The 23,183-nt window shown below is 43.7% G+C and overlaps 1 protein-coding gene across 1 annotated transcript; it reads left to right on the top strand.

Annotated features, from left to right (window-relative positions):
• Positions 1–280: 280 nt before the first annotated feature.
• vps37ba (VPS37B subunit of ESCRT-I a) lies at positions 281–22,071 on the top strand. The gene is made up of 4 exons (XM_088935758.1): positions 281–462; positions 8,956–9,127; positions 14,655–14,737; positions 17,119–22,071. The coding sequence occupies exons 1-4, from the start codon at positions 358–360 to the stop codon at positions 17,629–17,631; spliced, it is 873 nt and encodes a 290-aa protein (XP_088791884.1). The 5' UTR covers positions 281–357; the 3' UTR covers positions 17,632–22,071.
• Positions 22,072–23,183: the final 1,112 nt, after the last annotated feature.

Genomic DNA, 23,183 nt, shown 5'->3' with positions numbered 1-23,183 from the left:
ATTTATTTTGTAGTTAATTCCCAGATTTCCACCAATAGCAGAAATGCTGTAAGATGATTATAAAACCCATGCTAAACTTCGGTAACTGAGCTTCTGGAGGTGATATTAAAAACGAAGCACGTTTATGAGCACAGAGGTCTGAAAGTCGGTGGGATGTACTGCTGTAGTCACCGAAACACTTTATTAGTGACGTCAGTGAAAGAGCATTCTCTGACGTCACCGCCGCTCCTTCTCCCTGATTTGACACTTTGGGACAAGAAATCTACAGCACTTCCGGTTTGGAAGCAGTTTTTTTCCCCTTGTGTTTGAGCCAGTGGGAACCTCAAGCAGGATTATCAGCGCACAGCCAAGTCAGATATGTCCGGGTTCGGTAACAAATTGAGTTCTTTCTCCATCTTGCAGTTAAACGAGTTGCTGGAAGACGATGAAAAACTCAACAAAATGATCCAAGAGATGGATGAGGTAAGAACAGCGACCAGGATTGCGGTTATGAACAGCTGAACATTAGTCACATACATTAACCCTAAAACAAGAAGAGGAGGCCTGAGCTATTGAGGTTCTTAAATTGCATAACTCCATACTTACAAATATATAAGGAAGTAGCTACAGAAGGATAGGGGTCTACACCATTAGAATTTTAGCTAGAGGAGAATAAACAATTCTGCCTAATTGTTTCGGTTTAGTCTATTGACAGCTGAGATTCTCACTTTGTTGTGTGGTTCCTACTTTTCTGTTGTTTCTAATGTAGCCAAGTTAATGTTTCTTCTTTTGTCCCCGTTGCCTCGTCTTTTACTGCATACCAATTCTTTTGTTTTATCGGGGCTGTGTTTTAAGACAGCTTTCGTCCGAGCTGTTCAACAATGACGAAGTAACTTTTACAGCATCGGAATATATATATTTAAGGATGTTTGCTAGAAACCAGGTAACGCCTTGTGTGTCAATATAGTGTGTACGGCGCACAGCAGTTACAACACAGTTTCCCTCACCTGTCACTTAATCTCCGCACTTCGGGTTACACTTCACAGTAGTTTTAAGTTTTTATCTGAAAGGTAAATGTTTTTATTTCTCTTAAGAAAATGTTGTGGGTAGCGTCGGAATTGGCTTGTTTACTGTGTATCAATAGAAACATACCGTGAATATAAAAATAAATATATAACTACATACTGTACCTAGCAGCACCGATGACGGTAACACTTGGATTACGCAGCGCGAAACGGGTTATATATGAAGCCGGTTTTCATGCGTCAAGCGTTAACTCCTAAAGGAAGTCTTTTTAATACGAATGTGCGCAAAATAGTTCTGTAGGAGTAAAGCAGCATTGCTGTAGTACACATACAGTCATGCATTATTAAGAAGGTCAATTTCTGTAAATTTCCTAGAGTTTCTTGTGCTCCGTATGGAATTAATCCTGATCTTTACTGTAGGGCTACAACCTGTTCTTCGGGTGTTGCCGCTGCTAACTTTGGATCGTCTCAGGTGTAAAGCGCAGACGGATGCCGATTTTTAAAGGGGGTCTGGGTTTGTGTCCCAGCCGGTGGCTGAAGGATAGTTGTGGAAACTGTTGGATCGGCGTTGAAACCAGCAGACGCATCTCGTTGGAATGATCTGAGCGGTTGCGCACTGTAACACTTCGCGGAATACCAGCCAAACGCTTTGGGCTTCATACGGTACGTCTGCCAACCCACCAGGGCACGTCTGAAACTGGTACCCTGTCATTACTGACCATATTCGCCAATTTCCTGCCGTTGCACAAAACTTACAAAAAAAAATCTAAAGACAGATGTCTTACTGTACAGCTTGTATAACGTCTTCACACATAAATTGTCTTTATTATTACGTTTAGCCATTACAGAAAGGGGAAAAAAGTGATTAATTCCAACCGCATCGAAGGCACCGTTGTTGGCTTTTTCGATTTTTTTTTTGAGCAAGGCGTTCTGCTCCATTTTTCTTCAGCACGCAGGGAAAGTTACCGCAGTAGCTGTAGTGTTTTGCACCGTTGTACTGGTACAGTAAGTAGTTCTGTAGATTCACCAGCAGCTCCACCGACTGACTGGGCAGGCATCGGCTGTGGGCAGACCTCTGCAATACGGCGTTTCTCCGGAAGCCCTGCATTCAACGTCCGTGTGTCCGTGAGCGGAGAGGCGAGAGTCCCAGACGTGCGATCTATGTAGCGTCTCAAGTGACAACTTGTAAAAATAAATTAGTTGTTAAGTGCTGTTTAACTCTTCTGTGCAACCACACCATTCTATTGTAAAACACCCATGCGCTTTAATGTTGCCCATTGTAGGAGATAAGCGTTCAGGTAAATTTAAGACGAGTGCAAGTGTGGGGTGTGCTGATTTAGACTTTCTTATCCTACCTGTGTATATATATATATTATCTTATCCATACATACATCTCTGCCCTTACATCAGAGGTGCTGTAGTACACTATTATAGACACATCTGATTACATTTAGGACTAATTGTTCAGATGAAGACAGGAAAGACAGTGAAAAGAAGAGGGATTGAGCATACAGTAATTTTCCCAGCGGTGACGGGAGCGCTCAGTACTTTTCCTTCATGGAGTCACAGTGGTGGCCGCCAGTTCTGACACCTACGTTCGCCACAGCTTGCTTAGCACGCTTCCTGTTAATGAGTGCAAAATCTCCTCACAAAATCGGAGCCGCTTTGAAAGAAACAGTGGCACCCTTGACCTTCTGTAGCTACCCCGCAGAACGATCTGAAGGCTTTTTAAAACGAGTCGTGTTTGAGCTGAAATACCGACGTTTGAGCGGGCATCCTTGATCATTATCTACCAGGAAAAGCGTTCATTCAAACCATGTATTATTTTTTTGCATGTTGCTATTCGCAGCACAGACTTTTCATTGTTATTCGTCATTCGGCACCACTTTCTTTTTTTTTTCTATCAAAATGAACTTTATTTCACAATAAACATCTCCCAGTAAGTACAGTACACACTCATGCGAAGTCACGTAATCTCTGCTATATTACAACGGTTCTTAAATGGGGCGATTGTCCTTTTATTGATCAGAGCAAGTGGATGCTGGGGCTGGATTTGCACAATGAAAGAGTCCCTCCAAGCCCTACCCCTTGCTGTTGTCCGTGCCCTCTCCCTGTCCCGGCTCTGGAACTGCGGGTGTCCAGTCCTCTGCAGGAGCTCAGGGCACAGGGATTTCTGTTTTAGTCCCTTCCAGCCCTCTCGCCATCCAGAAGCCCCTCTGAGGCTCACCGGGAACCTCTCCTCCAGCTCCCTCACTCCCCACTCTGTGCTGTGCGGCTTCCCTTTTGCCTTGCTCGACCTCCACGAGTCGGGGCAGCCCTGCGAAGGGACCGTGCCACTGTTGCCTCAAGTGGAGATCACAAGTGGAGATAGTCTTCTCGCAGGGCCAGAAATGTCTCAGCCTTGTAACACGAGACAATGTCAATGCACCGTCTTCAGCTGGAGGCACAGGGGACGTCCCGAAATAACTCCTCATGCAGCCCTGGAAGCCTGTTGCAGTCAATTATCATGCGATTATTGTCTAGTATTGCATAAATTAATAGCACTCCGGGTGAATACAGAATTGTTCATGGGGAAATTCTAATGAATGTGGGGTTTTTTCAGTGCCTTTTGTAAAATGGCTAGGTCAAATTGCACTGGTTACTTGAGGGAAAATATTGAATTTCATGTTAAAAGGGGTGGAAGGCTTGAATTATATAGAGGGCAGATTCCCTGGTGGACTGTTCCAGTGGATATCTCACCATGGCGCTGTCTCCTGGGACACTGATGAGGATGTGTTCCTTTTCCTGGGGTGGAACTGATAATGAAGTCATCTGGATTGGTTTTTTTTCCTGACAAGAAGAGAATGAGCTGGTAGCTGGTATGAAAATGAGAAATGTCAAGTGCAGGGTGAAGCTGGGGTGTCACCTCACGCGCGCGATCCTCACCTTTCTACTTCACCTTTTAATTGCTTCAGTAATTAAACACTTGCACTGTGGTGGCATAGCAAGACTGTGGTGTGCTGGACTGGAAATCCCTGGTTTTGCTGAAGTGTACACCACCAAGAAAATCCCTTTGTGAGCAATCTCTTATTTCCACATGAGCTTGCCTTCATCTGCTGGTGTAAGGGTCAAAAATATATACTCCTGAATCCTGTTGGCAAAGGAGTGTCGGAAATTGTGTGTAGAAATGGAAGCTGCTAACCGCACACACAGTGCAGGCTGTGTGGCTCTGAACCTGGCTAATCCCCGATATTCAATCCTCATCCTTGTTAAAAGGAGGGGTGGATCTGCAGTGCGCTGCACTGATTTCTCCGTCCATCAAGGAAACGAGTGGAATAATACCCCAGTGTACGATCTTTTCCCTTGAGCCTTGGAGTCAGTGGAACTTTCATTTAGTTTCACACTCCCTGAAGTTTACTCAGTCTTAATCCCAGAACAGTGTGTTCTGTGACTTTGAAAGGACAGGCAGTAGATTACTCTGGTTCAGCAGTCATAAGGTAGGGGTCTTTCAGTTTTTAAACACCAGTTTATACAGAGACCAAATGAGGGTGCTTTTAATCACCAGCGGGGAAAACCCTTTCCCTCACACAGCCTGTTAGTTACTGTACAAACAGAGATTTAAAGGTTGAGCTACAGCTGTATAACAAGTTGAAAGTATACCATAATTATTTTGCAAATTGATGTGCTGTTGGGAATTCTGAATTGAGGGGTTATGTTAATAATAATCAGTTCTACATTTAAAAAAAAAAACACCTCTTGAAATGCTGTTAAAGAGAGTTGCAGGGTGTGGCAGCCTACTTTTTTATGACTCTTTACTAGATGGAAGTGATAGGGAATGTTCACCTCTCTTAGAATCCTGTGTGTCAAGCAGCTTTCAACAGATCCCTTTGGAAACTTTGGATGTTTCTGAATATTCATATGCTTAATTGATTATTGATTGGCTGATTGATACAGTGGAGCGTTAATACAAACCTGGAGCTCCTGCTCATTTTAGTAGCTGCTGATTCCAGCATTGGGTGAAACAGAGCTGTGGAATTTTCCTCTTGGATGGGCAGACAACATCAGCCTACACATCTCAACCGCACAGACGCAGAGTCGTCTGCTCTTCAGAGGCAAAGGAGCCTGAAGTCAAAATATAAAAACTATTACCTGACCTGCAATGTTTGGTGTTAACAGGGACCCTGCATGCATCTGACAAGAAATATTTCACCTTTGTGTTGTACTTGTGTAGAACTAAATGAGTCAAATGGAAATATAGTGTCCAGTCCAAGCGAGACTAGATTCTTCCTGCTCAATAAGAGAATATGGATTAGTACATCCCTTACTCCCCTGTTTTTGACGCCTTGTGAGATTCTAAGCGCGCTCTCTATGTGCAGTTGGATTTCTGTGAAGGATTGTACTGTTTGCCACTTGAGTTTTATCGGTAGTAATCCGCCAGCACTTGGAGTCTGCGTGATGGCTTATGGGAAGGATGTCCTTTGTTTTGCTTGGAAGGGAGAAGCTGGCGCTCGGACTTGTGTGATTCCACGGCCGGACCCAGAATCTCCCAGCATCCTCCCTCCCGAGGCAGTTCAGACCCTGCCTGTGGTGGGTGACACTCATGTATGCCCGGAAGGATATAGTCTGTACTCTATACATTTTGAAAAATATATAGTTTCTGGTTCTTTTGGGATTCAGGGCCTCTTGCTTGAGCAGTATGCTGCAAGTGAAGCCAAGTTTAGATATTTAAGAGGTGGTTTCATGGTTAGCAAATCAGTGTTGGGTTTTAGGGCGGCTCACAGTCACTGACGCTGTTTTTAGGCACCAGGACGCCTTTTTTGCGGTGCGAGTGGTGGGGAGGTGAATTAGAGACGTGGTGCCATACAACGTCAGAATTAGCCCGAAAGCAAACTGTGTGGGTGGGAGAGGTGGAGAGCGCCATGTCGGAGAGCCTATGGAAACAAATATTTGATCGTGTCCCCACAAATACAGACCGCGTGGGTGCAATGGAGGTACAGTAACCCATTTCTGTAATCCAAATGGCATCTTCTTAATGCCAACAACTTTAAGAGGTTTGCTTTCTGACCCTGTGGAGTTTCACTATAGTATAGGACGGTCTAGAAGAACAGAATAAGATGTTCCCATAAAGACGGGACTATAAATGTGTGTGTGCTTATTCTGGCTTTGTTTTCTGATTTCATGTGCTTCTTTCTAAGAAAAAGGCCCTCAGCACATTTAGGGGAGCAAACCAGAACTCTTTTTTTTTATCAGACGAAGGATCTATTTCTATTCGATGTCTAAGCCCAGGCTGCCTCTTGCCCCTTGTTTTTCAACTCATTCTTCATTCTTGCAGCTCTTTGGCTGTCTTCCAGGGTGCAGGCAGCTGGACTGGAGTCAGTGGGCCTTTGACAGAACATGTAACCACAGACCCTGGCTCAGTGCTGTGGGATTTCAATTAGCTGGGTTTTTAAAATTCAAGCTCAGCACTCTGTTGGATAGCCCTTTAAAAGAACAACAAATAATAAAGAGACAAGCAGTATAAAATTGTGCTTTTGTGTTCAGAAATTGAGCTCTGGTCACTTTTTTAATGTCTTCAGGCTCCAGTGCTGTAGAAGATATCATACTGTACATGATGGATTAATCACCATGGCCTGTACAGCTGAAAACCAGAAAAATATCATGGAAAGCAAATTATGCAGAGTATCCAAATCAGCCATAAAATTGTCAGTGCATGATTTTTCCTGCGGTGCAATATGTAGGCGACTTTTTTATCAAGAGCTGAGCTTAATGTAATATTAGTTAAAATCATTGCCAAAGAAATAGTGTTGAATGGTAAAACTGGAGTACAGGAGAACGCTTTCAAATTTAGAAACAGAAAATAAGAATTGAGACTCCAAGGTTTTTTAGATGTAGGTTCAATTCACCATGGTTGTAAAGAACTCTTTATTTAACTTTATTTAATATTATTTATTCTGAGCATTGCAGTGTTGCAGTGCTGGGTTCAATTCCAGGCTCGGGATTCTATCTGCATGGAATTTGTATGTTCTCCTTGTGTTTGCATGGGTTTCCTCTGGGTGCTCTGATATCTTCACATAGTCCAGAAACACACTGGTAGCTTCTGGGAAAACTGGCCCTGGGGGGGGAATGTGCCTGTCTGCCCTGCGATGGACAGGCGTCCTGCCCAGGGTGTATCCTGCCTCGTGCCCGTTGCTTGCCGGCTCCCCTGTGACCCCAAATCGGAAGGAGTGTGCCCCCATCTTGTAGGGGCTTTCGCTATGCTCGGTCTTTGTTGTTTTAGGTGTCTGGAGAGGCTTTAAGGTTGAGGCTATGAGTCTGGCTTGCGTTCCCAATTGGTCGAATAGGAGCAAGGGAGTGAGGAGACCAGGACAGAGTTTTCTCTCCTTCTGGAGGGGAAGGTTACAGTTTTACAAATCGCGGAGGGGGGTGGGGTATCAGGTTTCATGGCCCCGCGCCTGGCCGAGGGAAGGCATGCCTGCGCCAGTTATAAGGGGGTCCTCGCGGTGTAGATGTCTGTGGCTCCTCTGTTACCCAGCAGAACCGGAGCTGAGAAAAGGCACGTCTCCTGGTAGGCCGCCTTAGGAGAGGAACTCCTATCCCCAGTGCAGGAGCTGAGCTGAGGAATTTCCCTTGGAGGGGAAATTACAGTGCGAGAGAACAGAAACTTTCCTGGCTCCCCCGTGATGCCCAGGGTGTGGTGGAAGCCTGGGTGCCTGGTGCTGGTGAGCCGGAGATTTCGGGGGGGTTTCCTGGGGTAACAAAGCCCCCAGGAGACAGGAGTTTGTCGCTGGAGGAGGAGGACTCGTGGGCAGGAAGGGACAGGTGGAAGACAGCCATGGTGCCGACGCCTGTAGAGAGCGGGGGACCCTGCAGCCGCCCCCAGGATGGCAGTCTGAAATCGTGACTTGGGGTGTATCAGAAAGTGCTGTACCAGGCTCTGTGTGATACTGGAACAGCATGCAGTTCGCACTTCTCTTCCAATGGCAGTGCTGTTCAGGACTATTCCTGGCTCCGGCCCTGTACTGGGAGACAAATGTGTGTTTACAGAACTGACGCGTTCTGTGCATTGCAGCGCATTGTGTGGGAAAAGAGGGAGTCATATATGGGCTTTGGATCTGAGTCATGTTAGATTGATAACCTGGAGGGAGTGCCCTGGACCTTTTTTAAAGAAAAGAAATTCTCTTTTTCCTCCTTGAAATATTCACTGGAAGAGTGTTAAAACTTTTTTTTGTGAGTAATTGTAAAGAACTAAATATCCATCCATCCATTTTCTACCCGTGGTATCCAGTACAGGGTGGTGGGGGAGCCGGAGCCTTTCCAAGCAAGCAATAAGCACAGGGCAAGATACACCCTGGATGGGATGCCAGTCCATTGCAGGGCTGACTTACAGACTAAAATCACAGACACGTGCATGCTCACAATGGCGCCAATTTCCCCAAAAGCCAGTTAACCTCCGGTATGTTTTTGGACTGTGGGAGGAAACCAGAGCACCCAGGGGCAACCCATGCGAACACAGGGAGAACATACAAACTCCATACTGAGAACACTCCAGGTTCAGAATTAAATAATATCACCTATTATATAGATTTTTATGATGTACTGCTTAAACATAGCTTTGGAGCTTTTTTTCAGTTCCGAAGCTAATTTTGCAGAAGTTGCGATAAGGAACACCATGACTATCATGATTGTCTATCAGTTTTCTATCATTTTGGGGAGGGGATCCAAATTCAGTCAGTATATTTTCTTTTTCTGAACCCGCACTGTCATAAATGGCTCTTAATTCTTGCATATTTTAGAGGATGTTGTTCTGTGGGGGGAAAAAACTGCTGTGTCTTTTTGGCTAAGTTGAATTTGTGTGACCTATGCACGGCCCTAGTGTGAGCACCGCGGACGTGCAGGTGTTGACCTGATGGGTGCAGAGAGTTCTGTGGGGTGACCATGACAGGACCGTTTTCTTGCCTGTGTGTTGCCTCAGGTGCAGGATGTGCAGCATATGAAAGAGACGACGCTGGCCAGCAACCGCAGCCTTGCAGAACAGAACCTCATGCACCAGCCCAAACTGGAATGCCTGAAGATGCAGTTAACCAAGAAATACCAGGAGCTCCAGGACCGCTTTGAGGCACATCAGATGAAGACGTCCAAGCTAGGTACAGTAACAGTGCTGAATTTTTATTGGCATTGCTTTGGTCATAGAAGAAGGGGAAACATTTCCAAAACTTTGTTTCGGAGCAAGGTTGTTTTTTCTTCCTACTGGATCCTTAAGTTAAAAAAACAAAACAATTCATAACTTAAACAATGGTGACTCTTCCCAGGTTTAAGGCTAATGGTATTTTAAGGAGTTTGGGACAGCCTGTTGCATTATGGGAGAGGTTTTAAAGGGTTACACATTTACTTTGCAGTGGTTTAAGCAAAGCTGTTTGGAACTGAAATCTGTTTGAGAACAGACTCAAACAAGGTGGGGGAGATTAAACAGTGCAGAAGAAAGAAGATTAATCGGGACTGAGACAGTTGAAATTCTAATATTGTCATGTGACTGAGGCCATGACTGGATTCTGCTTCTCTTCTGGCTGCTGTAGTCAGTGTTGGATGTTTCCCAGGGCTAGTTTCTCTTACTAGACCGGTTTGGCCAGTTTTTGTTGTGGCCTCCAATGTAAAACCACACTACCACTGTCCTTGCTCATACCCGTGACTAGAGTGGCTGCACTAGAGAAAGAGGGCAGGTTGGGCTATACCTAAGCAAGCTGACGTAGCTCCCAGTGCTCTGTTACAGACTTTGTTGTATCAGTATTTTGTTTCTATGCAAGGGCTTTATTCCTGGAGTCACCTCAGGAAGTACAGGTAGTCCAGCATTAGTGTTATTTACACCACACCTCTCTGGCGCACTGTCAAGTGTAGGTGCTGCTTAGTCATGTGATACAGGGTTTGCTAGGCAACCTGCTAGACAATACCAAGTGTCTAATATCAGCTCAATCTCTCCCCTTTGATTACTTTGTATATTTATAATATCATGGCACAGCTCACATTGCATGATAATTAATAGATGTTTTCTAACTTGGGGTAAAACAGTAAGAGCCACAGTTTTCTAAGATTTTTCTAAGTACAAATTCTCTGGATTTTTTCTACCTTACTGTTAAATTAAGGGCCATAAACTGAGATAGAAGTTCACAGGTTAAAACATCATTAACACTATAGAATCTTCTGTGTGTCAGCTTATGTCTTGATGATTCTATCTTGCAAGATGTTAAGTATTACAGCACAGCTAACAATGCATTCTCTATCAGTTTTATTTTACCCAATAAATCCCATTTTCTCATTTGTTGACTTTTCTCAGAGGTAGTATTTTTTTAAATCCAGACCTCATGCGTCTCAGCTCTTCCAACGTATCAGCATAGTTCTTCTCTTACACAAAACAGCTTGTTGGGTGGGTCCCAACTTTTCTTCCCAAAGGCAAGAGCTGAACTTCACATTCTATTCAGTACTCAATAAACCGACAGATTAATAGCAACTTTGTATTTAACAGATTAATAGCAATTTATTTCTAGGGAGGGTGAGAGATTGCTGTGGTTGAAATGTACAGTAGGTAACCCAGTTTCACTGTCCCATTGATGGATTTTTACTGTAACCAGAAACCCCGGCTGTTTCTCTCTGGCTGTCTGTGGGTGACCCAGCTGAAAAAAATCCAGCCCTGCAGGCAGAGGGAAGCATTGTTTGATCTGAGTCATGATGTTTGGGCTGCCTGTATCGCCCCGAAAATCCATCTCTATGGCAACAGCCATTTCATAAAACCCTCTTCTTGCACAGCAACAATGCAGGACGCTTGAGTGACAAGGACAGCACTATACACCCGAGCAGCAGGCCCAGGGTTCATCAGAGAAACAGTGTTCCTTTGTACACGCTGTCTAAAGGCAGGACCAGCTGAGAAATTCGCCAGTCTTGGCCTTTCAATGCCTGGCAAGCAGCCCCACCACGGTTAGCTAATATCCATCTTTTTTTATTTTCAAACAAATTTCTATTTTTGTTTTCCCCATACACAATAAAACAGTACAAAATCATTTCCCCGGACCATACTAATAACCCCTCATCCACTCCTTCTAGGGCTGGATTGTAATTTTCAACCAAAGGACTGTAAAAGGACAGTCGGATAATTACAGTGGAACCCCCATCCAACAAGGCTTTGACTGCTGTATGTCAGCAGGACCCCCAGGCCCCACTATTCCCAACTAGTACCCAGCTCATGTACCATGCCAAGCACTAGTGACTAATATTGAGAAAATATGTTTTGGTATGTGAGTTATGAGGATATAATTCTGAAACAAATACAGTATACAGAGAGCTGGAATCTGAAGGTTGCGTCGGTCGTTCATTTTCTTGGAACTTAATGATAGTTGATTAAAACCTCCATAAATATGGAGGCCCTGGTCAGGATAGGAGCTGAGCGTATTTAAGGAAAATGTTAAAAAAAACTGTTGTTCCAAGATAGGCTGGAGTAGGTCAAGGAATCCTTTCTTCCAATTCAGATTCCTCAGTTTGGTTTCTTTCAATAATGTTTCCCTTCATACGTTGTAGGTTTGAATGTTTGTCGTGTAGTAGTGCTCTGTAAGATAACCACTAACCGAAGAATTAGAACAAGAATTCTCTAGTTTGCATAAATCTTCTTAGCATAATAAAACATGAATGAAACAAAATTGTAAATGCTCAGAATAGAATGCCATCTTACATTTTTGATCAATACTATTGATGAACTGCAGAATCAGGAGAATCTGTGATTTGTAGGGGTTGATTTAAAGTGAACAGCTCTTCCTGTGCTCATACATTGAGCAATCTGGTAACTAGCTGGTAGTTATCAGCTAAAGCCTGATAACATTAGCTAACTTTGACATACAGTATATGACCTTGAAGACAGGGAAAAAGTTCCTGTTAAAGATCACGTGAAATGTTGCTCAAACAAGGTACCTATAAATGCAGGTATCACTTGGTTTAAAACAATTTCCAATGGCGTGCAACTTTCTGAATCTTAACTCTAATCTTAAAGTTTAGTAAATCACAAAATTACTTCACATGCAATAACAGTTTTGTTTTCACTACTAGACCGTCAGTGGCACTTTTTATAGGTTATAAATTTGGCGTTTTCAAGAGTGTCTCAGTAGTTTTCCCACAGTGTGGTGAAGTATGGTAGTTGTTAAGAGTTCCTGGGCGACCAAAGACAGTTGAATTGGGCGTCTGTGAAATGCTGTGCATAATGCCTATGGAGAGCTGGTTATATGAACCCTTTTATCAGACAATTAGGGTATAGTGGACTGAATGGGCTGGATCTGACGACGTTGCTTTCAACTTTTTTTTTAGTTTGAGTTACCATGGGCTAGCTTGGTACTGTCAGCACTATCTTAATTTATTCTTATATTACCTGGAAGTGACTCTTGGAAACAGCCTGTAAAAAGAACTACCTTAGGCAACAAAAACCACACTGCAGTCTAGTTTTATTGGTTTAGAATTGCAGGTGGTTGTTGCCTTTTCCCTGTCAGCTAGTAGAGTCGCCTACATTTCACCTACAGTAAAGTTCTGTAACTGATGAAGGTTTAATCCAGAACCTTAAGGGTATGCCATAACTGACCGGCTGAGGTCGCTGAGGCCTGCTGCCCTTGTGCAGCTCTCGGGGATCAGCCTGCGGTCAATCCGAGGCTGGACAGTCACATGTCATTAGAACACAGAGATCCAGAGAGAAGCGCCAGTCGATCCCACAGTGCTGTTTTGACCAGCTGGGTGCTGTAGGTGAATTGTTCCTGTGCAGGCTCATTCCAAAGAGTTTTTTAGAGAGAATCTACGCCCTTGGTGTCTTCTCTCTGCTGCTTGAAAGACTATTGATGCGGTGTTCTTGTCCTGTCTTTGTGAGTGCAGGGCGCAGTCAGATATTAACTGGTAATTTTCCACAGTCGCCTCATGAAACAATATTAAAACAATGTCACCCCTTCTTTGGGGCTAATGTGACTCAAAAGCACTGAACTGTGTTCCACGTTGTGAAAGTACGACTCACTGTATACCTGACCATCATTTTCATCAGATTTAGACACCTGTATTTAGGGAAAGTAAACATAGCTTTACACTTAAACGTGTCAAGCAATTTAAAGTCTTTGTCATTCTTACAAAGAATTAAAAAGAATGCGCTTTACCACATTGTGGTGTATTTATGCTACAGGTATGTTATTACACGTTACTGTTATTGCTATTGTGTTACTGTCTGTTGTCTTATCTTCTGTCCTATTTATATACTGCACCTGAGTGACTAATGAGAAACACTTTTCATTATACTATGCACCTGTGTAAGTATAATGACAATAAAGTTGAATTGAATTGAATTAACAATGCGTTAAAATAGAGTCCTGCTTTTTATGCCAGTATTGTCATACTGGTGTTATATATCAATTCTTTTAAATCCGTGAGTCAACTGCTCCAGCCTCTCATCTGCTCCTCCAGTTTAGCCTGTGCAGAATACTGATGCCTCTATTTATGCAATGGCTGACTCATGTGACAGCTGATGCCTTTGTTCAGAGATACACGGGAGATCGAACCCAGTCTCGTAACTTCTCACTCTATCGAAGTAGAATCAGACTGTGGAAAGAAAAAGCAGTTGTCTTTCTCAAGGGTGATGCACGTAAATCCTTCGGGAAGAGCTGTGCAGCCCATATTTAGTGTTCCAATTGTCTACTTTTAATGTCTCTTTAAATCAGCCTTTGGCCAAATCTGTTGACACAATACAAATGTGCTAATTGTTAACACATTTGCACATAATGTCTCACCAGCTGAGTGTTATACCTCATTGTTCCCTCTAACACAGTTTACCAGGGAATTTGTTCACTAGTTCACTAGAGTCCATTCAACTCACACCTCTGTCCTGTGCTTTACCTGCTGGTATACATGAATATGGTTGCAAGTTTACTTTTTCTAGCTGTTAAATGAGAGATAAAGACAATTGTCCTTTCAATAGAATAAATGCTGCATGTAGGGTAGAACAATCACTTCTACAATATTTAACATAATGCTAAAAAAATAACATATACCCAATAGGCTTTTCTAAATTAGGATCTAGTGAAGAGGCAGTAAGTGCAAAAAGTACATTATTTTCAGTGCAATAAAGATGTATGTAGGATAGAACAACCTCTTCTACAATATTCAAAATGATGATAAAAATAACCCATACTTAATATTCTTTGCTAAATTGGGATAAAGTGAAGAGGCAGTAATTGCTGATTCATTTTGTAAAGGGAGTTGTCATTGCAAAATAAAAATGTGGAACACGAGCCTTATTCTAAAGGTACTGTAATTGCGAGCACACTGAAGCATTTATATATAGATAAGTCATCTTCCTCCTCCTACACTACATGAGGAGGGCCTTGCTTGCATCCTTTCTCCTGTACCACTGCAGAGTGCTGCCTCTGTCCTGCCTGTCACAGCCAGGGGAAAGTGTGGTCAGGGTTTGAGTAGATAATTGACTGTCGTGACCAGATTCTCATCCGCCTTGGAACAGCTCCGGGTGCCTCAATTACAGGTTACGACCGTAATTAAAGGGTCTGAGTTTTTCAGAGCGACGGCCCGCAGTGGCAGGGCGAGATCTTCGGATCCGACAGTGCGCCCCCCCCATGATGTGAATAACGTGCGTGCTCGTCTGGGTGTTTTCAGATAACCGTGCGGGCAGTGGATCGATCGACACGCTGCTGGCCCTCCTGCAGGCAGAGGGAGCCAAGATAGAGGAGGAGACAGAGGTGAGTGTGTGCCCTCTTCTTATCGGCGCCACAGTCGTGTGCCCATCGTGGCCCAGAGAGTCAACACTTTTACCCTCAAGGAGAATATCTGCAGAATTCTAACCACGGGAGCTCATGTTAAGATTATACAGTGCATTAGTAAGTCTTTATTTAAATATGTGGCACACAGTGTGGGTCATTAGTTTCTCCCTGAGACATTGCTTCTGAGGAGTCAGCTCAGTGAAGGGCTGTCTGCTTAATTTCTGGCCTTCAAGGAATGTCTCCCGCAAAAGGCGTAGAGGTACTGAATCTCTTCAGTTATGAACAGAGCAAAGCCAGAAGGGGGTCCGAATGCCTGAAATTAAAAGAAGGAACCCGTCCTCAACATTCAAACCCCCAAGTGGAACGCGGATCCAAGTGGAAATTAGGAAGTGAAAAGAAAAACGCTTGCTGGTTTCTGGATGCAGCGGTCGTGGGTGTCAGGGACAGGCCCTTTTAGATTCCCTAGGACCTCTTCAACCAACAAACAGCTGAAGGAGAAGCCTCGACTGGTCCCGTTCCTGCTGATGTCTGGATGGAGGCTGTCCGGAGGCCTAGCAGAGACTCAAGGTTCACATCACCATGTAGCTGTACAGCCTCTTCCAAGATTAACTGGTGATAATCTGGATGATCTGGATAATAGTCAACACAATTATAGATTTTCTTTAACTACTCAGTTTCCTGAGGGAAAGTGTGACCTTGCTGCCACAGCAAATATGCTGCTTACATATGGAATCCCTTTAAACTACTTGTGCATATAGTAGAAATGCTAAATATTTTAGACATCGCTGAGTTTTCTGTGCACTGCTTATCTACAAGCGTGTCCAGGATATGTTCTGAAAGAGATGGAATGTGCTGTAACATACAGGCAGGGATGACTAATAAAAGCTTTTCGATCTAAGTTAAAGCAAGACTTGTTGCCTACGACATAGCTCATCTCCAAAGCTGGAAAATCCTGTTTCTTGGTTTATATTGTGCAGTACTCCTAGCAGCACTGTATATTAAAAAAATGGCCTGACCGTTTTTGCTCTCGCGGTGCAGACTACACCTTGGTTTGCATGTGTGAGCTGTGCTATCCTGAAGAAGACCCAGTAGGCTCTGTGTTTCCACTGTGCACACTTACTACAGGTGTACTTGACGAGTCTAAAGGTGGATTGTGTCTAGTGTAGGACATGCCAGATGTCAATGTAATAATGATGGCAGTTAATTTCAGCCCTGCATTTCTTCCAGTCCCCGAGAACTCTGGTCAAACCACCTTTTGTTCCTCTTCCTAACAGGTCATCATTGTTGTCAAAACCCCAAAGCTGCTGCCTCTTTTCAGTAGAAATAATGCTCTATACAGGGTATTTAATCTTGTTGCGTTGTATAGGTTTTCATGCATTTGAAGATCTTTTTATCATGGTGAAAGACTGAGCACAGACCTAAGCTTCTTGAGCTTGTCAAGCTGGTGATGCTTCTGGACTGAGTAAAACCGCTCTTGTCCTTAAAGGAGTAAAGGAGTGCTACACTGTGATGTGCTGCAGTAAGGCACTTGCTGTCGCAAAGTTTTTAAGCATTTTGCCAACGTGATTGTTAACTTCATTTCATTTACCACCACCCCTGTCAAAACCACATCCTTCCCATGACTTCTCGAAATGGAAAGCACATGAAATTCAGTATCAATTTTAAAAAACCCCAACAAAATCTGTATTTGACTTGCTGTTCTTTGAGATGAAAACTCGGTTGCTCCGCTTGGGTTGCCAGCTGTGTGCTGGCAGAAGGAACTTCCTCACTACAGGGCGCCAGCTGTGCCACAGCGCCATGCTCGATCGAGGGTTCATCTTCTAGCGGACAATCTCCTTTGATCATTATAGTGGTTTTCCTTATAGTGATGCACACTTTGTTGCCTATGCCTTTTTTTGTCCCCTCCCTCTTCGATGAGAAAAGGCAGGTCCAGTTTGCTGCTGGCCGTGAGGTGTGGCCAGCGGTGATTTCAGCCTGTGCCACTTGACTGATACCCCTTTCCCCTGGGCAAGAATGTGCATGAAAACATCAAGTAAAGATTCTCTCGATGACTAATGCAATCAGGACCATGCTGGTAACATTAACGTTTACTGGTGTATCACAGCTGAAGATCGTATTTTAAAGCAGCGTGGATTTAAGCTTGACGCACTGTCTGGTTCCTGTAATCCGCCAATACTGTTGTTTTTGTGCTTCACACAGGGGTTCCAGTGTCTGATTTTTACATCTGCCCTGTGTTTTCTCACCCGTGACTTAGAGCTCTCGCTTGGCATTTAGAAAAGCAGGAGGAATTGCAGCGCGTAGGAATAAATGTTCGGTCTCGAGCAGAGGTGACTGTGCGGCCTCTCTTTGCTCCCATGCAGAACATGGCGGATTCCTTTCTGGAGGGCGAGTCGACCCTGGACGTGTTCGTGGACGAGTACCAGAGCAAGAGGAAGCTGGCGCACCTGCGCAGGGTGAAGATCGACAAGCTGCGGGAGATGGTGCTGAAGGGGCACCGGCTGCCCCAGGCGCCCGTGCAGCTGCCCCGGCTCCCCGAGACCCGTGCGGCGGCGGTGGCGGCCCCCGAGAGCACTCCGCCCACCTTCGCGGTGGACGCTGGCACCCCTCCTGTCCCCCTGCCCAGGAGAGTGCCCCCTCTGCCTCCTGTCCAGCCTGTTCCTGCCAGCGTGGCGTCCTCGACTCCACAGGCTGCTCCCCTGCCCTACCCTGCCAGTCCCTACCCCCCCATCCCCCCGAGAGCAGGCCACGCCCTGCCCACTCCCAGTCTGCAGCCTGGCTACCCCAATGCCTTCATACCTCCATACGGCCCCCCGCCAATTCCGCAGAGGCCCCCCCCTCACTTGGCACCACAGCCTGGGTTCATCATGCAGTGAGAGGTCAGGGGTCAGAGGTCAGGCGGCTTGGACCAGCGCTCCAGATTGTCTGGTTGCTCCGTCTTAGGTATATGTTTTTGCTTTGGATCGCTGTTGCTGCTGCTGCGCTGGGGGTAATTTCAGCTGCCCTGCACACATCCTGAATTGCAGGCAGGTACTCTGTATGCTGTTTGTCAGTTGAATGTCTGGATATCTTAAAAAAAAAAACAAAACAACAGCCACTATGACAGAACAGTGAATTACAACACTCAATTTGAATGGGAATGCGTGTGTTTGTTTTCAGTAAGAGAAGGGGTGGTATTTGGTCTTGTTGTCTTGTAAAATCGATCAGATTCCTTCCCACCGATCGCTTTTCATACACAGCTTGCTGCATGCGGTGAAGATTTGTCGAGCCTTTGAAGGGGGAGGCTGCTGTGTTCCTTTACATCTGGATAAGGGAATCTGCAGCATTTCTTGTGTATTTAGTTCTGGCGTTGAAAACTATTTCCTCCCATTTAATTATAGTAGTAAACTTGGATAACATTGAACTAGTCACTTCCACCTTTTTGAATTGTTCTAGATATGGATCCTCGCAAAATAAGAACATGTTATATGCAAACGGACTGAGATTATACTGTGCTATTTTATAAATGTGCTAAAAATATATACCTAGTTTTTAATCATATTAGTTCAAAGAATTTAAAATTGACCAGGTTAAACTAGCAAACCTGTATCCAAAGGTGTTTGTATTTGTTAATCCTTTTTGTTCTGTATATTTTTTACAGTAAATATTCTGGGAGGGGGGGTTGCAGTAGTTCCTGGTGGTTTTTATATAAAGGTGAGTGATTTAATACTTAGGATATTTCAAAGTAACTAAAAAACTGGATAATATATAGATGATTGTTGGGGAGAAATACTAGGAAGCCACAAAATGATTTTGATGATAAATATTTGCACTGCATTTGTTTCACAGAAATTATTATATGAAGCTGTTCCTCCTCTTTTCTTTCCAAGATATGCATTATGGTTGCAAATTATGACTTTCTAATTTTTTTCTTAGACAAGTATAATCTATATTTGTAATGCTGTTTTTGCAAATTTCAGGGACTATCCATGTAATAAGCATTTAACACACACCGATAACCGGATGGTGCTTTTCGAGGTGCTCATACTCTAAACGTCCCCCACAACAGAGCAGTGATGTGCGATTAACCCTGTTGTTCAATAACGAAAAAGAAATGGAACTCCGTGTCACAGAATTTCTCTCAGTGAAATCTTTGGCTTCTTTGCGGTGGTGAGAGGAGAAACGCATAAAGAAGTGGAGATCTTCTTTCCCTCTTGACGTGGTAGGGTTGGAGCTTTGAGGAGTTTGCAGTCCATTGGGAAAATATGTGTGTGAATGTACAGAATGCGATGGTGGATCAGTCTGTGGTTTTGTTTCTGGATGCGTTTTTCCAGCTTGCTTTCTTCAGTCCACACTCTGGACCAGCTAGAAAGATTTTCAAGATGGGTCAGGTGTGGAGGGGGAGGCTGTCTGTTTCTCTCGGCCCTAGCTGGAAAAATGTACAGAATTTCCTTGCTCAAGAATAAGCCGTAAAAGTGATGGCGATTAACGCAGGACTCTTTAGCCGGACCGTGCTCTCTCCTTCAGCACTCTACCTCCGGATGCATCGGAGAAATTGCGTTCTGTGGGTTATTTTTCTCCCAATGGGCTCTGATGCAAGGAGGAGTGTAGAGGGTGTGAGGAAAATGACTTGCACGCACATCCTAAGGGTTTAATTGAGGTGCAAGCCCCAGAAAGCCTGAATTTGCCATCATGCTGGCATTAATTGCCCCTGTTACTAAGTGTTTAGGAAGGTTTGTACATATTCCTTGTCAGAGACGACCCTGCACTTAACACATTACTTACTATTGTTTTATTCCAGACAATTGGAGTTTCAGCATTTTCTTTACATGAAAGTAAAACTTAAGAGTTTAGAAGAATGGCAGCCTTAAGACGTTAAGCTACTTAGGAAATTACCACATTTGTTTTACTTTGTGGCTGTTCGTTGTTAAGCAACAGCAATGGCCCGTTACCTTTCAACTGGTGCCACCGAGTTCTGCTTCCTGAGTGATTGTGCCTGTCAGCACTCCCTCGCTTGTCAAGACTGCCTCGCCTGGCCTTGAGACTGTTTAACGCAGGTGGTTTGATCATCTCTAGTTTGTCAGGAACCCAAAATAACTCCGAGCCAAGGGAGTCTTTTTTTAATCCATTTTATTTTGAATGTGGCAAACTTTCAACTCACTTTCTGGATCATTTAAAAAGGAGCATTTTTAAGATGTATTGCTATGCATTTACAGTATAACATGGGTATATGTAATTACGCCTAAGTCTGTTGTCTAGGTGTTCAAGAAAAACATGGCTTAATACCTCTCATGTAACACATCTTCAGTGGTGTTGAAATGCACTGTTTTTACTCCCCCTCCCAACTTCACAAGCTTTCCTTTGCCTTTCTCCCTGCTATACTGTAATCGTTCTAGTGTAAATACTTTGGCTTTTGAATTAGTTTATTTATGTCACGTTCTTACACTGTTATACAGATGTAAATCTGAAGTTTAATGTTTTCAGATACTCTTATCAGGTACCGGTGGTGCAGAATACAAGTCTAACCTCCTGCAGGCATACTCTCCTTAATGCGCTCTACAGCTGAAGCCATTGCTCCTAATCCTGCTGTGCACAGGTGCTGTCTGAGGTTAAATACTCAAAAGCATTTCTTATGACTGACAGGGTATTTTTAGAACCCACTGCTACACTACATGTTAAACTCAGTGGTCTTTCCGTGCTGTTTTCTGAATGTGGCCTTCTTTCTACTTCCCTACATACTGTATCAGCAGTGATATCCTACATATACTTCTCTTGGGTTTGAAAGTGGTTTCTTTTATAATCTGAGGGGGTATCAAACAAGTTTTTAATGTTTTCCAACGTTGTTTTATGACCAAAATGCAATTTGGCTTAACCATCATGTTGCCAAGGTGCTGAGATTCCTCCTTGAATGTTGCCGTGTTCTCTGGGCTGAAGGACTGAAATGCTGTGAACCTGCTCGACAGCCGTTAGTGCCTCTGCTGTGCAGTGGATGCCTGGGGGTTTGTGGCGAGTCCCTTGGGGGGGTGAGAAAGTGGGGGCCTCCCTATCTGTTCAGTGAGTTTCCTCATTAAGGTGGCACTGTACATCCCTCCTCTGGCTCCGGGGAGGAAGATAGGTGAACTGTTTGTATTGTGTGTCCCCTGCTGGGCTGTCTCCTGTTAAGGATGCTGTTTTTGATGTGCTGCCCAGCTTTGCATGCCCATAGCAAAAGGCATTGCGTGCAAGATTGGACCATCATGCACTGCAAGGTGGCCCTGGAGTCTTGATCAGGTACCACAGCCACAGTCTTGCTCCTGACTCTCTGCTGCGACAGATCCCAGTGACAGCAATGCAGGAGTTGCACAGGAGTAACGTGCTCCATTTGTGGAAACTTGAAGCCTGCTCACCTCCGATACCAGCTCTGCTAATTCTCACTCTGAATTTCACAGCAGCATGGCGCTTCCTCCTGGCTCTGGCGGGCTGATGGTAGCCAGTCAGCTCCAGCGCGTCTATGATCATTGACCTCTTGGCACAATAGGATTTCTTTAAAGCTGGACACAGGTTTATATCAGCAATCGTCCTGCTTGAAAGCCTCCAGGCATACGTCTCTCAGCCTTTGTGAATGAGTTCAGTACTTGTTCTGCATTGTGTTTAATAAACCTCTTGAATTCATTAATTGGACTAGCAAAGACCTCATTGGTAAATCCGATACCTGGCTAGAACAGAGACCGGGTGCTTATACTGTAGTTGCTTGTCATAGGATCCTCTACCATAGGATTCCAGAGCGGCATGTTGAGAAAAAGCCATCAGCCCCTAGATTGCACTCTTTAGCTTTTCCAGCACCTAGTTGTATTTTGGGCATCATGATTTTGGAAAGTTGCTGTTTCAGAGATCAGAAAAGTTCCCTATTTCGCTGTTCTCAAAGCTTAAGTGGGGAAAAAAATGTTTGCCTTTATTTTCTACTTAAATGCGCTTTCGGTAATTGCCAAACTACCTGTGAGAAAACCAGCATGTTTTTAAACATGATTGTGACTTTGTTTTTTTTCCCTAATGTGATTCATTTTCTTGTCTGCATTTGAGCAACATTTTTCTCCTCAGAACATTGTTGAGCTGTCCCATCTGCCATGACTAAACAACACATGCAATATCGATGCTCTGTAACATGGGCCTCAGAAAACAAGATGCTCTCAGACAATGCTGTTTTATAATGTAAAATAGTTTCTTGTACACTCCTAATGTAATATAAGTTGATTATGTATTGTAATACTGTGCTGTATGACTAATGAAGATTGTTGTGGTGGACTGCATAAGTTACCTCTGACTATTTTAATTCTATTAAATAAAATGTTTTTATATCTGTGCTGTTTTACCTGCAATTTGTTCAAATAGGTATTTTTTAATTAGAGTGGGTTGTTAAAACACATGAAAAATAACGGTCTTTGCACACTTTGGAAGATTATTCACTGCTCCTGCTTTATAGAGATCTGTTTGAGAGCATGTTTTTGAAATCCTAGTTTGTTTTTTAGCTCTAAGGCCATGCACGCCAGATCCAGTTCTTAATCAATTTTCTTGCTTGCATTAATACTGTACATAAAGTAAAAAATGGCAAACATATCAAACCGTGATGATGTGCTAATTGTTGGAGTATTTTGTTTGTTTTTTTCATTATTTTCAGTTCATAGCTAATTCCTAATGAAATTAATGCTGACATTTTGGGGAACACCACCAATAAACCTGGAAATACATAATTTAAGCACAATGGTAAATCTATGGTTGGAAACTGAGCACAAAAGCTTTTACTTTCAGATCCTTCCTTGACAATGTAACTTCTGCTGCTGTCAGACTTGACGTGTCTGCAAAACTCACTCTGCTCTGGCAACTTCTCTTTTTCAATATTGAGCAAGATATTTGAGAAGCTCGTGTTCCTATAGCCTGTACTCAGAGCAGGTACCTCATATCTAACCCTTCACCTGGAGAACTTTTGTCCAGCACATTTTACAGGTGACCATAAAATCATGTTTCTTAAGACATGGTACAGTTTGACTGTGTTCCACTGCAGCAGATTACTTAAATTAAGTCATTTAGAAACAATTTGAACTAAGACTTCGGTCCTCATGGACCAGAACATTAATTTGCTAAACTTACCAGTGTGTCCAGTCATTAAAAGGGATTTAGCTTGTGCTGCGAGACTTATGGGACTGTAGCTCTCTGGGTCCGGGACTGGAGCAGCCTGCTGTAAGGTGTGTGTTGAATCTGAGCAGTGCATGTGGAGAGACACACAATGCGCTCCTCTGTGAGAGTTCTGACTGGCCTCCTTTCATCTAGACAATGGGGCACTGATGTTTTCATTTAAACAGTCACACAGGGACAAGTCTCCCATCCTTTTTCCCCCTAGAGGCCACTGCAGTGGAGTGACTTCACTAACTGTGCCATTGATGGAAAAGTTGAATTAGTTCAGTGAATCGAGTAA

This window comes from Atractosteus spatula, chromosome 17 (genome assembly GCF_055471065.1).
Source record: "Atractosteus spatula isolate fAtrSpa1 chromosome 17, fAtrSpa1.hap1, whole genome shotgun sequence".
Classification (NCBI taxonomy): Eukaryota; Metazoa; Chordata; class Actinopteri; order Semionotiformes; family Lepisosteidae; genus Atractosteus; species Atractosteus spatula.
This window is presented reverse-complemented; position numbering and strand designations above follow the sequence as displayed.

Excerpts from the sequence above, each read along its gene's own strand:
- vps37ba (XM_088935758.1), top strand. The coding sequence starts at position 358 with ATGTCCGGGTTCGGTAACAAATTGAGTTCTTTCTCCATCTTGCAGTTA. Across the intron at positions 463-8,955 it reads TGATCCAAGAGATGGATGAG|GTGCAGGATGTGCAGCATAT; the intron begins GTAAGAACAGCG and ends GTGTTGCCTCAG. Across the intron at positions 14,738-17,118 it reads AGATAGAGGAGGAGACAGAG|AACATGGCGGATTCCTTTCT; the intron begins GTGAGTGTGTGC and ends GCTCCCATGCAG.